Genomic DNA, 12,380 nt, shown 5'->3' on the forward strand with positions numbered 1-12,380 from the left:
TCAAATAAAGCATTTCTAAATTTGTAGAACAAGTCAATCTAACTTATTATATCTAAAAAGGCAAAAAAAAAATCAATATGATTCTGAATGGTTGAATGCACACAATTAAGTTAATTTGTTGATTACATACATTTAATTTTGGCACAGGTGTGTCTTATAGGTATTCGTGTGTTTGTATGGTAAGAAGTTTGCCTCCCAACCATGTGCTTCCAGGTTTAGTTTCACTGCATGATGTCTTGGGCAAGTGTCTTCTTCTATAGAGGGCGGCGAGCTGGCAGAAACGTTAGCACACTGGGTGAAATGCTTAGTGGTATTTCGTCTGCCGCTATGTTCTGAGTTCAAATTCCGCTGAGGTCGACTTTGCCTTTCATCCTTTCGGGGTCGATAAATTAAGTACCAGTTACGCCCTGGGATCGATATAATCGACTTAATCTATTTGTCTGTCTTTGTTTGTCCTCTCTGTGTTTAGCCCCTTGTGGGTAGTAAAGTAATAGGTATTTCGTCTGCCGTTACGTTCTGAGTTCAAATTTCACCGAGGTCAACTTTGCCTTTCATCCTTTTGGGGTCAATAAATTAAGTACCAGTTATGCACTGGGGTCGATGTAATCGACTTAATCCCTTTGTCTGTCCTTGTTTGTCCCCTCTATGTTTAATCCTTTCTGGGCAATAAAGAAATAAGTGTCTTCTATAGCTCATGGTGAAGCAAAGCTTTGTGAAGGGATTTGATAGATAGAAACAGAGAGAAGCCTATTGTGTGTGTGTGTGTGCATGTGAAAGAGAGAGAGTTTGCATGTGTGCGTAAGAGAGAGATAGTGTGTGTGAGAGAGAGAGAGAGAGACAGTGTGTGTGCTTGTGCATGTGTGTGAGAGACAGTGTGTGTGTGTATGTTTGTGTCTCTTTGTCTTGATGTCACATTATAGTTGTAAAATGATTGACACTGTTATACAAGCAGTGTCATTTATTCACTTCCAATATTCTGTGAGAACATGTCTGGTCACGGGGAAGCTATAACTTTGCTTGGAAATAGGCAAGGGTTGGCAACAGGAAAGGCATCTAGCCATAGAAAATCTGCCTCAATCAACTCCATCCAATCCATGCAGTCATATAAAAGTAGACGAGAACATTTTTAATTTTGCTAATGAGACCAATGTGCCATAAACAAACCAATTAAAATAGTAACTAAATCCTCAAATCACATAATACTGGGGGTGTATGAATGTTGAGTAACATCTCTGGATGAGCCACCATTTATATTTCTTCAGGAACCTTTCCTAGTTCGCATTCAGTCTCAGTTTTAGAAACTAGCTCACCCCAGGCGGTGAGCTGGCAGAAACGTTAGCACTCCATTGTGAGTTCAAATTCTGCCGAGGTCGACTTTGCCTTTCATCCTTTCAGGGATGAAATATTAAGTACCAGTTACGCACTGGGGTCGATGTGATCGACTTAATACCTATGTCTCTCCTTGTTTGTCCCCTCTATGTTTAGCCCCTTGTAGGTAATAAAGAAATAGGTATTTAGCCCCTTGTAGGTAATAAAGAAATAGGTATTTCGTCTGCCGTTATGTTCTGAGTTCAAATTCCGCCGAGGTCAACTTTGCCTTTCATCCTTTCGGGGTTGATAAATTAAGTACCAGTTATGCACTGGGGTCAATGTAATCGACTTAATCTCCTTGTCTGTCCTTGTTTGTCCCCTCTGTGTTTAGCCCCTTGTGAGGAATAAAGAAATAAGAAACTAGCTCACCCCTATACCTCCAAGAAATTGTAAGATGCACAGGGTAAAGAGTAAAAGCACCCTTCGGTTACAAATGATCATGGGATTGCACCTAGAAAGTTCCCTTCCGAGGCACAAATCCAACAGTCACTCATGCTTACCAGCCTCTTCTCTCAATGCCACTGTGTTATCCAAGGGAAAGGCAAAAGCTGATACAGCATGGCACCAGTGATGTTGCAACTCATTTCTACATCTGAGTGGACTGGAGCAACGTGAAATAAAGTGTCTTGCTCAAGAACACAACACACACAGCCTGGTCTGGCTATCAAACTCATAACCTCATGATTGTAAGCTTGATGCTCTAACCACTGAGCCATGTGCCTTCGCTAACACAATAAACTGTCTTAACAGGCAAACTAAAGTAGATGGTAGCCATCAACTCTGAAACCCTTGCAGGGTTACTCTAAGATATAAAGATTATCTCTAACAGTGTATCTTGCAATCAAAAAAAAGTAGTTTAAACTGCATCTGGTTGTGGGGCCCTGGTTCAAGAATTCCAGGATGGAACCACCTCAGAGCTGTTATTGTTCCTAGGTCTACTCTAACCTAGAGTAGAAGCACCTGTCAAGGTTCTAGATATAGGTAAACAGGGAGATCCTGGTCCAGCAATTCCAGGGTTTTGAGAGATGGGGAACCAACTCTTAGCCTCTATTATTCTCAGGTCTACTCTGACCCAGAGTAATAATCCCTGCCAAGATGAATTAATAGAGCTATGAATTAATAGTGGGGTCCTGGAACAGGAGTTCCAAGGGTTTGAAGAGTGTGGAACCATCCATTAGCCACCATTGTTCCCAGTTTTCTCTGACCTGGTGTAATAGCACCTGTGAGGGTTCTATCAATGGGTTAATTAGTATGTAACCACCTGAGCCAGGGTATGCTGAAATCATGAGATGCAGCATGGTGGATTGAACTATTTTGGCAAATGACTCTTATTGACTCTCGTTAGATGCTGAACAGATAATAATCTATCAAATGGCCAGGAAACCCCTGCTATCATCGGCAGTCATGGTGTGTGCAGATGAGATATTTCAGCTGTCAGAAGCCCAGTGTGACTAAAACTTGAGCCAAGCATTCATGCCACATCTGGTGTGAAAGGGTTGCATTAGTCTGGGCAAATCACTCAACTGGATGATGATGATGAGGATGGTGATGACATCAGCATTGTGGAATGTGAAGAGTAATACAAGACACTATAGAAGTCCTAGTCTTTCCCTGCATCCAGATGTGCCTCCATCTGCCTTGACTTTGGCTTCATTCCATATCAAGGCAGGAAGAGAAACTGAGACCAAGTAAACATGAACCATTCACTTGCAAGTTACAATATCAAGCAATGCTTTGGTCATCCTTCTGCAGATGAATGAACAAGGACTCCTCCTCATCATCCTCATTGTCATCATTTAATGTCCACTTTCCTTGCTGGCATTGGTTTAATAGTTTGACAAGATTTGGCAAGCCACAGTGCTACATCAAGCTCCAGAGTTTGCTTTGGCATGGTTTCTACAACAGCATGCCCTTCCTAACACTGACTATTTTACAGCGTGTACTGGATGCTTTTTTGGCATTACCAGAGCTAGTGAGATTTCCAAGTAACTTACAAGACAGCAAAAGAAAAATTAATATGAAAAGGAAACAGCCTCCTCCACTGTGTTAATAAAAAGGTAACACTAAATAATTATTTCTAATATATGCACAAGGCCTTAAATTTGGTGGGGAGGGGGCTAGTCAATTGCATTGACCCCAGTACTTGACTTGTACTTATTTTATCGACCCTGGAAGAATAAAAGATAAAGTCAGCCTTGGTGGGATTTGAACTCAGAACATAAAGCTGAAAGAATAGCTGCAAATCATTTTGTCTGACATGCTAAAGATTCTGCTACCTTGCTACTTTGTTAACACTAAACAGTGTTGCCATAGATACAACTATGCTTGAAAAAAGGATCGCAGTTGGTGTTGTGGTGAGAGTCACTGAAACCCCTGGGGCATTGGAAGAATAGACTAGCCGAACTCTTATAAAAAGTAGTGTATTGGTTGAGACCAAGGTTGGAAGGAGTTGTTAAGAGGGTGTTCTGGTGTCTTGTGATGTACTTTGTGTGAACACATTGATTTTACCTGCACATCGTTAAATTATATATCCAATGTTTGTCTAGGATATAAAAGTTGGGAAAGCTTTAGTCACAAGTCTGCTTGATCAGAATTGACTCGGGCTGAACCACAACCACTACTTATAATTAAATATATCATCATAGACTCCTGGGTGTCACTGTCTTGAGACCCATGATCCACTTACCTGGTTTCTATGGCATGATAAGTGATTGAGCTTACAATGTTCCCCTCTGAATTAAACACCTGTCAGTCACAGGGTTACTCATTTACAGCTGAGTGGACTGGGGCAACATGAAATGAAGTGTTTCGCTTAAGAACAGAACACACTACCCAGTCCAGGAATTGAAACCACAATCATGTGATCATGAGTCCAACACACTATATACTAATTTTTACCAGCTGAGTGGACTGGGGCAACGTAAAATGAAGTGTTTTGCTTAAGGACACAATACACTACCCAGTCCAGGAATTGAAACCACAATCTTGGGTTAATGAGTGCAATATCCTAACCACTAGGCTACACACCTTTGCAATTAAATATATTCAGCTGTAAAAAGAAATCCAGCAATGATATAACAGCTGAGAAATGATTTGAACTTATGATCTTATGGTCAATAAAGAGAAATAAATACTTCTATCACTTATTTCAGCCATTGAACTGTGGCCATGCTGGGGCATGCCTTGAAGGATGTAGATAAACAAATCAACCCAATTACTTATATTACCCTGTATATTTTCGTTCAGAAATGTCTATTAAATATACATTTGAAGGAAAATATACGTTCACTGTACTTTGAGATGTCTGTCACTTATTTCTTACGCGAAATATTTCGTTCATGATTGTTATTCCCGTTTTTTTTTTTTTTTTTTTTCATCTCTAACTATCATTTCTATCAGTAATTCATAATCGCCAATCATAGCTGATCCAAAATAATTTGTATACTTATTCTTCCTTATATACAAATAAAAAATAAATAATTAAAAAATATTATATTGTTTTGCATGTAAACTGAAACAAAAAAAGTGAATGTTAACCCTTTCGTTACTATATTTCTGACCAAAATACACCCCTCATGAGTTTCAGTTAAATTCTAAAATAATCATGAATTTAGACTAGTTTCATTAAACAACTGTAAATTTTTTTTACTTATCAACATATTAATGTGATATTTGGAACATAATTAAAGAAAGGGTTCTTAATCAATTCTATTGCATAACTTTTGTCTCAAAGTGACTTTAATTACAGGTAAATCCAGGTAAACTAAGCAAAAGGTAAAAATATTGAACCAGAATTCCGCTAAGCATTTTAGTCCGACGCTCTAACAATTCTGCTAACACGCCGCAAAGGCTGTCACTGGCAAAGAGGTAAGGGGGAAATAACTCAAAACACGCACTGAGAAAACTTGGTTCCTACTTTTTTCGTCCCGAAGAATTTGCTGATAAAAACCAACTGTTGTCTTTTCATCAGAAAACCTTGAGGTAAAGAAATATATTTTTAATAACAGAGAGAGAAAAAATACTGTAGACAAATAGATATCATGGAAATTTCGGTAATTTTAATCCTGAAACAATTTACGCATCATAATTGAAAATGTTTTTGTTTTTAAACTATGTCGTGGTCGTATTTCCCTACAACTATAAATGTTGACTAATTTTTAAAGTTTAACCTTATAAAGCTAATTTTTGTTCTCGCTTATTATTAGAATTATTACAAAAAGTTATTTTTCAAAAGTTTTATCTTCGAAAATTATAGAATAATTGTTTTAAAAATAAGTTATAAGAAATATTTTATTTATTTAACAACCTGTAACTCGACAGGTTGCCAGAATTTTCCCGCAAAATTTCAGTTGCTTCTAATAGCAGTATTAAGGTAACGAACTGGCAAGAGTCGTGAGACCGATTTCTTCTCGTATTACGTTACGTTCTGGGTTCAAATTGCACCGAGTTTAACTTTGCTTTTCATTCTGGTGAGATCGACGAAAAAAAAAAAAAGAAAAAGGGGGCCATTTGAGTGCAGGGGCTGATGTAATCGATTTCCTCATCACCTCAAAATTACTGGCATCGTGCCAAAAATTAGAAATAATTATTATCAGCAACATTTCGTACGTTTTTACCTTCTGAGTTCAAATTCTGTCGAGGTCGACTTTGCCTTTCATCCTTTCGGGGTCGATAAAACAAGTACCAGTTGAACACTGGGGTCGATGTAATCGACGTACCTCTCCCCTAAAATTGCTGGTTTTTTCCCTTTTGTGGCGCACCTGAGCACTGTATACAATAATTTCATTATTATTATTATTAAAAATATATTTCTTTATCTTCAGGTTTTCTGATCATTTGAAACCATTACTATTGTTATTGAGTTAAAATTCCGCCGAGTTTGATCTAGCCTTTCATCCTTTGGGGGTCGATAAAATAAGTACCAATTGAGTACTGGTGTCAATCAAATCGACTAGTCCTCTACCTCGAAAATTCCAGGGCTTTTGCCTATAGTAGAAAGCATTATTATTGTTGTTTAACTCTCAACCGTGACCATCCCATTTTTTAAATATATATTTTGGATTACGCTGCCTAATGTGTTGTCCTTCTCTCTCCGATCACATTTTCCCCTAAGACAGCTAAGATGTAATATGAGGGCATTTCACTGGCCCCTCTATTTTTCGTTATTGGACCCACAAATTCCAGGCCGCGTGCCCTATGTAAAAAATCGTCATTTATTTTAACTCTTTGCCTGTATCGCATGTAATACACAAGACATATTTCCATGATGTTTATACGGCATATAATAATACACATTGCCATTTTTTTCGACCGTCCGAGTAATTTGGAAATTATGAAAGGAAAGTTTTATATTACTCAGAATATATGAAACAAGGGTTAACTTAAAATCTGAAAACAAATGTGGATGTTTTGGACAAACTTATGGAAATACAGGGTGGGCCAAAAGTCACGCTCAAAATAAGTTCAATACTCCTGTCAAAAATATGCTTCAGTTTTTCTAAAATTCAATAAAATAAATAAAATAATGATGAATACAGGTGTACTTGTACATGATTAACAAAATTATTTAATTAATTAATTAATGAATAATAATAATAACAAGAATAACATCGTAAAATGTAAAACTGTTTTGGTGCGTGACTTTTTGCCCACCCTGATACAATCGGGTTTTATGTATGCTTCTTGTTATAAACATTTCTCGATTGTTTTATCTCTGCCATAACTACAGATATGCGCCCCACCGACTTTGTTTCCTTATAACTTTCTGAGAAATGGGTACCTGTCTATTGTCGTGGTCCCGGTTTCGCACACGCGAATTCGCGCGCCAGACGTAGGTACTCGATACTCAAGATCCTACGAGGTGACTTGCGCATGCGCAGTGCAGAATTCGCGCATGCGCGTTAACGCCCCCCCCCTAAAAAAAAAGGTGTTGGATTTCACTAAAAATATATATGTGTGTGTGTGTGTGTGTGTATATATAACATTTTCAATTTTACACAAAAAAATTACATAGTCGCTTTCCTCGCGGATTTACAGATAAATGAATTAATTACTATTTTACAGAATAAAATTAATGAATTAATTATATAAATTAAATAATTCTTGAAAATTAATTAATATCAATAATATTTTTTGAACAAAGTAAATAATTTATAAAACTTGGTTAATAATTTTTTTTACACAAACGCGAACGTATATAGTTTGTGAAACTTTTTTTTTTTTTACAGACGTATATAATTTGGTAAACTTAATGAATTAATTTCTTATCATCATCATCATCGTTTAACGTCCGTTCTCCATGCCAGCATGGGTTGGACGGTTCGACCGGGGATCTGGGAAGCCAGAAAGCTGCACCAGACTCCAGTCTTATCTGGCAATGTTTCTACAGCTGGATGCCCTTCCTAACGCCAACCACTCCGAGAGTGTAGTGGGTGCTTTTTACATGCCACCCGCACAGGTGCCAGGCGAGGCTGGTCACGGTCGGATTGGTGCCAGTCGAGGCGGCTCTGGCATCGGCCACGATTCGGATAGTGCTTTTTACGTACCACCAGTCCAGGGGTCCTGGCATTTGCCGGGTGTCACACTTGCCCCAACATGTCTTCGCAAGCAAAGGGGGTTGGCATGGGTGCCTGTCGTGGGATGAGGTTCGATATCAACTTCGCTTGCCTCAACAGGTCTTTGTGTATAAATATAAAATTTTTCGCACTAAATTCTTTCCGTAGAATTTATCAAAAACGCGCAAAATTATTCCGTAGAATTTATCAAATTAAAAAACGCAAAATTAATATATTTTTTGAAATTGCAAATTATTTAGAATATAAAACAAATGAAGTTAAATTTTTAAAATAAATGTCATATACTTATACTCTGTAAGGTGCTGTGTTCACACTTCAATTTACTATTTTCTAGAAATGTTGCTTTTCTAATTGAAACAATTTTTCTCAATCTCCATTTTTCTCCATTTTTCGCGCGCGCGAATTCGCGTGTGCGAAACCGGGACCACGACAATAGACAAGTACCGAGAAATGTATACTTTTTAATGAAATTTTCTAGAAATACATTTTAGGCAATCTTTCGTCTCTAGTAGACCTTTCCGTCAATTTCCGTAAAAAAATTTTTTTTTTTTACATATGGGCTTGCGGGAACTTTTGAAGTAATGAGAGCGAAAGAGACTAAGAGAAAGCGATTGTATGACGAGGGAAGTTCTTTTGAAGTTACCGTGCATGGGAAACATTGATGTACATGTGTGTGTGTGTGTTTGATGGGGTGTGGGAGACAGACAGTATGTTGTGTAAGTGAAGTGCTTCTGTTAGTGTGTGTGAAGAGACAGAGTAATGTGTGAAAGAGAGAGATAACTGAAATTTTTTACTCGGTGTATGTGTATATGTATGTATATTACTTCAAAAGTTCCCGCAAGCCAATATGTAAAAAAAATTTATTTTTTTACGGAAATCGACGGAAAGGTCTACTAGAGACGAAAGATCGCCACATTTTAAATAGTGTAGATTAGGGTTACGTCGGAATTTGTAAAAAAACGTTTTTCGGAGTTGGGGAGAGGAATCTCGGATAATTTGCACACCTCGAATTGTTTCCTGATAACTTTCTGTAAACAGGATATTATTTGATGAAATTTTCTACAAATATATTTCAGATGATGTAGATTATGATAATATCAGAAAACTGTGTGAAAAACGCAAGGAAATAAATTTGGTGGATTGTGTTAGATAATTCGTACATCTTAACCTTGTTTCTTTATACACGTCGGTGAGGTTTGGGAATTATTCCCCCGCCTCCTCCGAACCATTTATTTTTTCACATCAAATTCCAATATAACTGTCATCTCCATCATCAGAAATGTATTTGTTGAAAATTTTGATTTAAAAAAAAAATTCATTTTTCAGAAAGTTATGAGGTAAGAAGTTTGCTTTCCAACCACATGGCTCTGGGTTCAGTCCCACTGCGTGGCACCTTGAGCAAGTGTCTTCTGCTATAGCCTCAGGCCGACCAAAGCCTTGTGAGTGGATTTGGTAGATGGAAACTGAAAGAAGCCCATTGCATCTATGTGTGTGTCTGTCTTTGTTCCCAACCACCACTGCTTGACTACCAATTTGGTTTCTTTACGTTCCTGTAACTTATCGGGTCAGCAAAAGAGACCGATAGAATAATTACCAAGCTTTTAAAAAACATGGACAACAAATGTTAACTGATAATGATGACAGAATGTGACATGGCTGACCCTTTGAAATACATTGACCCGAGAAATATGAAGTAGAGTGTTTTGCTCAAGGACATAACATACCACCAGGAATTGAACTCCCAATCTTACGATCATGTACCCAATACCCTAACCATTAAGCTACATGCTTTCAGGCATGTGGCACAGTGGTTAGGGTGTTGCAATCACGAGTACGAGATCATGGTTTCAATTCTTGGACCAGGCAATGCGTTGTGTTCTTGGGCAAACCACTTCGTTTAATCTAACCCTAGTCCACTTAACTGTAAATGAGTAATCCTGTAACAGACTTACATCCCACTCAGGGCCATTGTTGTGATCTCAGTCCCTTATTCACCATGGAAACTGGGTAACCAGCTCTGTGATTTCTAGGACTCAAAACAGCAGTGAAGTAAAAAGGTAAAGTTACCTTTTCAAGTTGTACTAACTCATTAAGGGGCAGTTTCCTGGTTTCCATGACGTATAAATTCCCCTCCTGGACAGGATGCTAGTCCATCACAGGATTACTTACTTTTGCCAGCTGAATAGACTGGAGCAATTAGAAATGAAGTGTTTTGCTCAAGAATACAATACACTGCCCAGTCTAGGAGTTGAAACCACATCCTAGAAGTCATGAGTGCAACATCCTAACCATTAGCTGAGTGGACTGGAGCAACATGAAATGAAGTGTTTTGCACAAGAACACAATGCACTGCCCAGTCCAGGAATTGAAACCACAATCTAGAAGTCATGAGTGCAACATCCCAACTATTAGCTGAGTGGACTGGAGCAACGTGAAATGAAGTGTTTTGCTCTTAGTCCAGGAATTGAAACCACAATCTTACGATCATGAGTCCAACACTCAGTGCCAGATTTACCATTGTGCTTAAGTACAGGGGCCCTGTCTAAGTAAGGGGCCTCATAATTTAATTATCACAAGGCCTCATTTGTCTGAAATCCGACACTGCTAACATGCTAACCACTAAGCTACTACTTATACTGACTATCTCAGTGGCCTGCAGGACATATTTCCCATCCAAACTATCAATTTGTGATCACCAACAGAATCCAGGAAGTACTTTTTAAGAAAGTGGCTGTGTGGTAAGTAGCTTGCTTCCCAACCACATGGTTCTGGGTTCAGTCCCACTGTGTGGTACCTTGGACAAGTGTCTTCTACTTTAGCCTCGGCCGAAGCAAAGCCATGTGAGTGGATTTGGTAGACAGAAACTGAAAGAAACCTGTCGTGTAGGTGGAAACTGAAAGAAGCCCATTGTTTGTGTGTGTATGTTTGTGTGTCTGTGTTTGTCCCTCCAACATCACTTGACAACCAATGTTGGTGTGTTTACATACCCATAACTTAACGGTTTAACAAAAGAGACTGATAGAACAAGTGCTAGGCTTACAAAGAATAAGTCTTGGGGTCAATTTGTTTGACTAAAGGTGATGCTCCAGCATGGCCGCAGTCAAATGACTGAAACAAGTAAAAGAATACACAGACACCACACACACACACTTTCCTTCTACCACTTCCACTCCAATTCCATTCCTGAGTGAGCTTCTTAACCACATTGCCATGTCTTAATTTATTTAAATAAAATTTATATTTATTTGTTGTGATATTTCACATTTATTTTTAAAAAGGTTTTTCATTTTTATTTTTGTAGATCATGAATAAATATGTCGACTTCTACTGGGAAAACAATATGATTCCATTCGAAGAGGATTCCAGACACGAATTCAAATGTCACAGGAACCTGTCAGTCGAAGAGCTACCACCATGGACCCAGGAAAACCAAAAACGCACGCGGAGGTCTGTTTCTCGCACACTGAATGCTTTTCTGAACACAGGTCAAGGAGGCTCAGTTTACCTTGGCGTGGCAGATGATGGCAAAATCATAGGTTTACAATTAACGCTATTTCAGAGAGACCACCTAAAAGTCAATCTTGACAATCTGATGAAGCGCTACATACCACAAGTCGACTTGAATCGATATGGGATTCATTTCATGCCGGTCATTAGCCGGACGGTGTCTATGGCTGATGTTTATCGAATATGCAATAAGATCAAACTGGAGAGTGACATTTTCTCGAAAGAGGAGCGCCAGCGAAGCCATCTTTGCCAGTCGTATGCCAGATGCTGGTGTGATGAGCAAGCTACCTTGATGGTCAAAGCAGATGAAGTCATACACAGGTTTGTCGTTGAAATACACATCAAACCATGGGACCCAAAAACTATGATCTGGAATAACATTGTTCCTGGGATCAATCTGCACCCAATGCATGCCAATGAAGAAGGTAGAGTATTTATGAAGACATTGGCTGGCGTCAAACTTTGCGATGACCAGGACATTATTAATATAACCGTAAAAGATGTGAAACAGATATTTCAAACGAGAATTAATAATATTAAGAAAAAGATCGAAGCATTAAAGACTGATAATTAACTGTTCATGTTGTTGTTGTTGAATTTATTATTTTACTTGTTTCAGTTATTTGATTGTGGCCATGCTAGAGCACCGCCTTAAGGGATTTTAGTTGAACAAATCAACCCCAGGACTTATTCTTTGTAAGCCCTCTACTTATCCTATTGGTCTCTTTTGCCAAACCACTAGGTTATGGGGATGTAAACACATCAACCCCAGTTGTCAAGAAGTGCTAGGGGTAAACACAGACGTTTACTTGTTTCAGTTATTTGATTGTGGCCATGCTAGAGCACTGCCTTAAGGGATTTTAGTTAAACAAATCAACTCCAGGACTTATTCTTTGTAAGCCCTGTACTTATCCTATTGGTCTCTTT

At 38.4% G+C, this 12,380-nt stretch overlaps 1 protein-coding gene across 3 annotated transcripts in view; it reads left to right on the forward strand.

Moving 5' to 3' along the window:
* The window catches only part of LOC115224808, a 52,406-nt gene extending 40,374 nt beyond the window's left edge, over positions 1-12,032 (forward strand). For 2 of the 3 annotated variants that reach the window (XM_036513620.1, XM_036513619.1), the window contains exon 2: positions 11,248-12,032. In XM_036513620.1, coding sequence (XP_036369513.1) covers positions 11,251-12,027 — 777 coding nt within the window. In that variant the 5' untranslated portion in view covers positions 11,248-11,250 and the 3' untranslated portion in view covers positions 12,028-12,032. Of the gene's footprint in view, positions 1-5,232; positions 5,353-11,247 lie in introns of those variants that run through there. The other variant, XM_029795732.1, reaches the window with a different exon arrangement.
* The last annotated feature ends 348 nt before the right edge of the window (positions 12,033-12,380 follow it).

The sequence above is a fragment of the Octopus sinensis genome, linkage group LG26 (genome assembly GCF_006345805.1).
Source record: "Octopus sinensis linkage group LG26, ASM634580v1, whole genome shotgun sequence".
Lineage (NCBI taxonomy): Eukaryota > Metazoa > Mollusca > Cephalopoda > Octopoda > Octopodidae > Octopus > Octopus sinensis.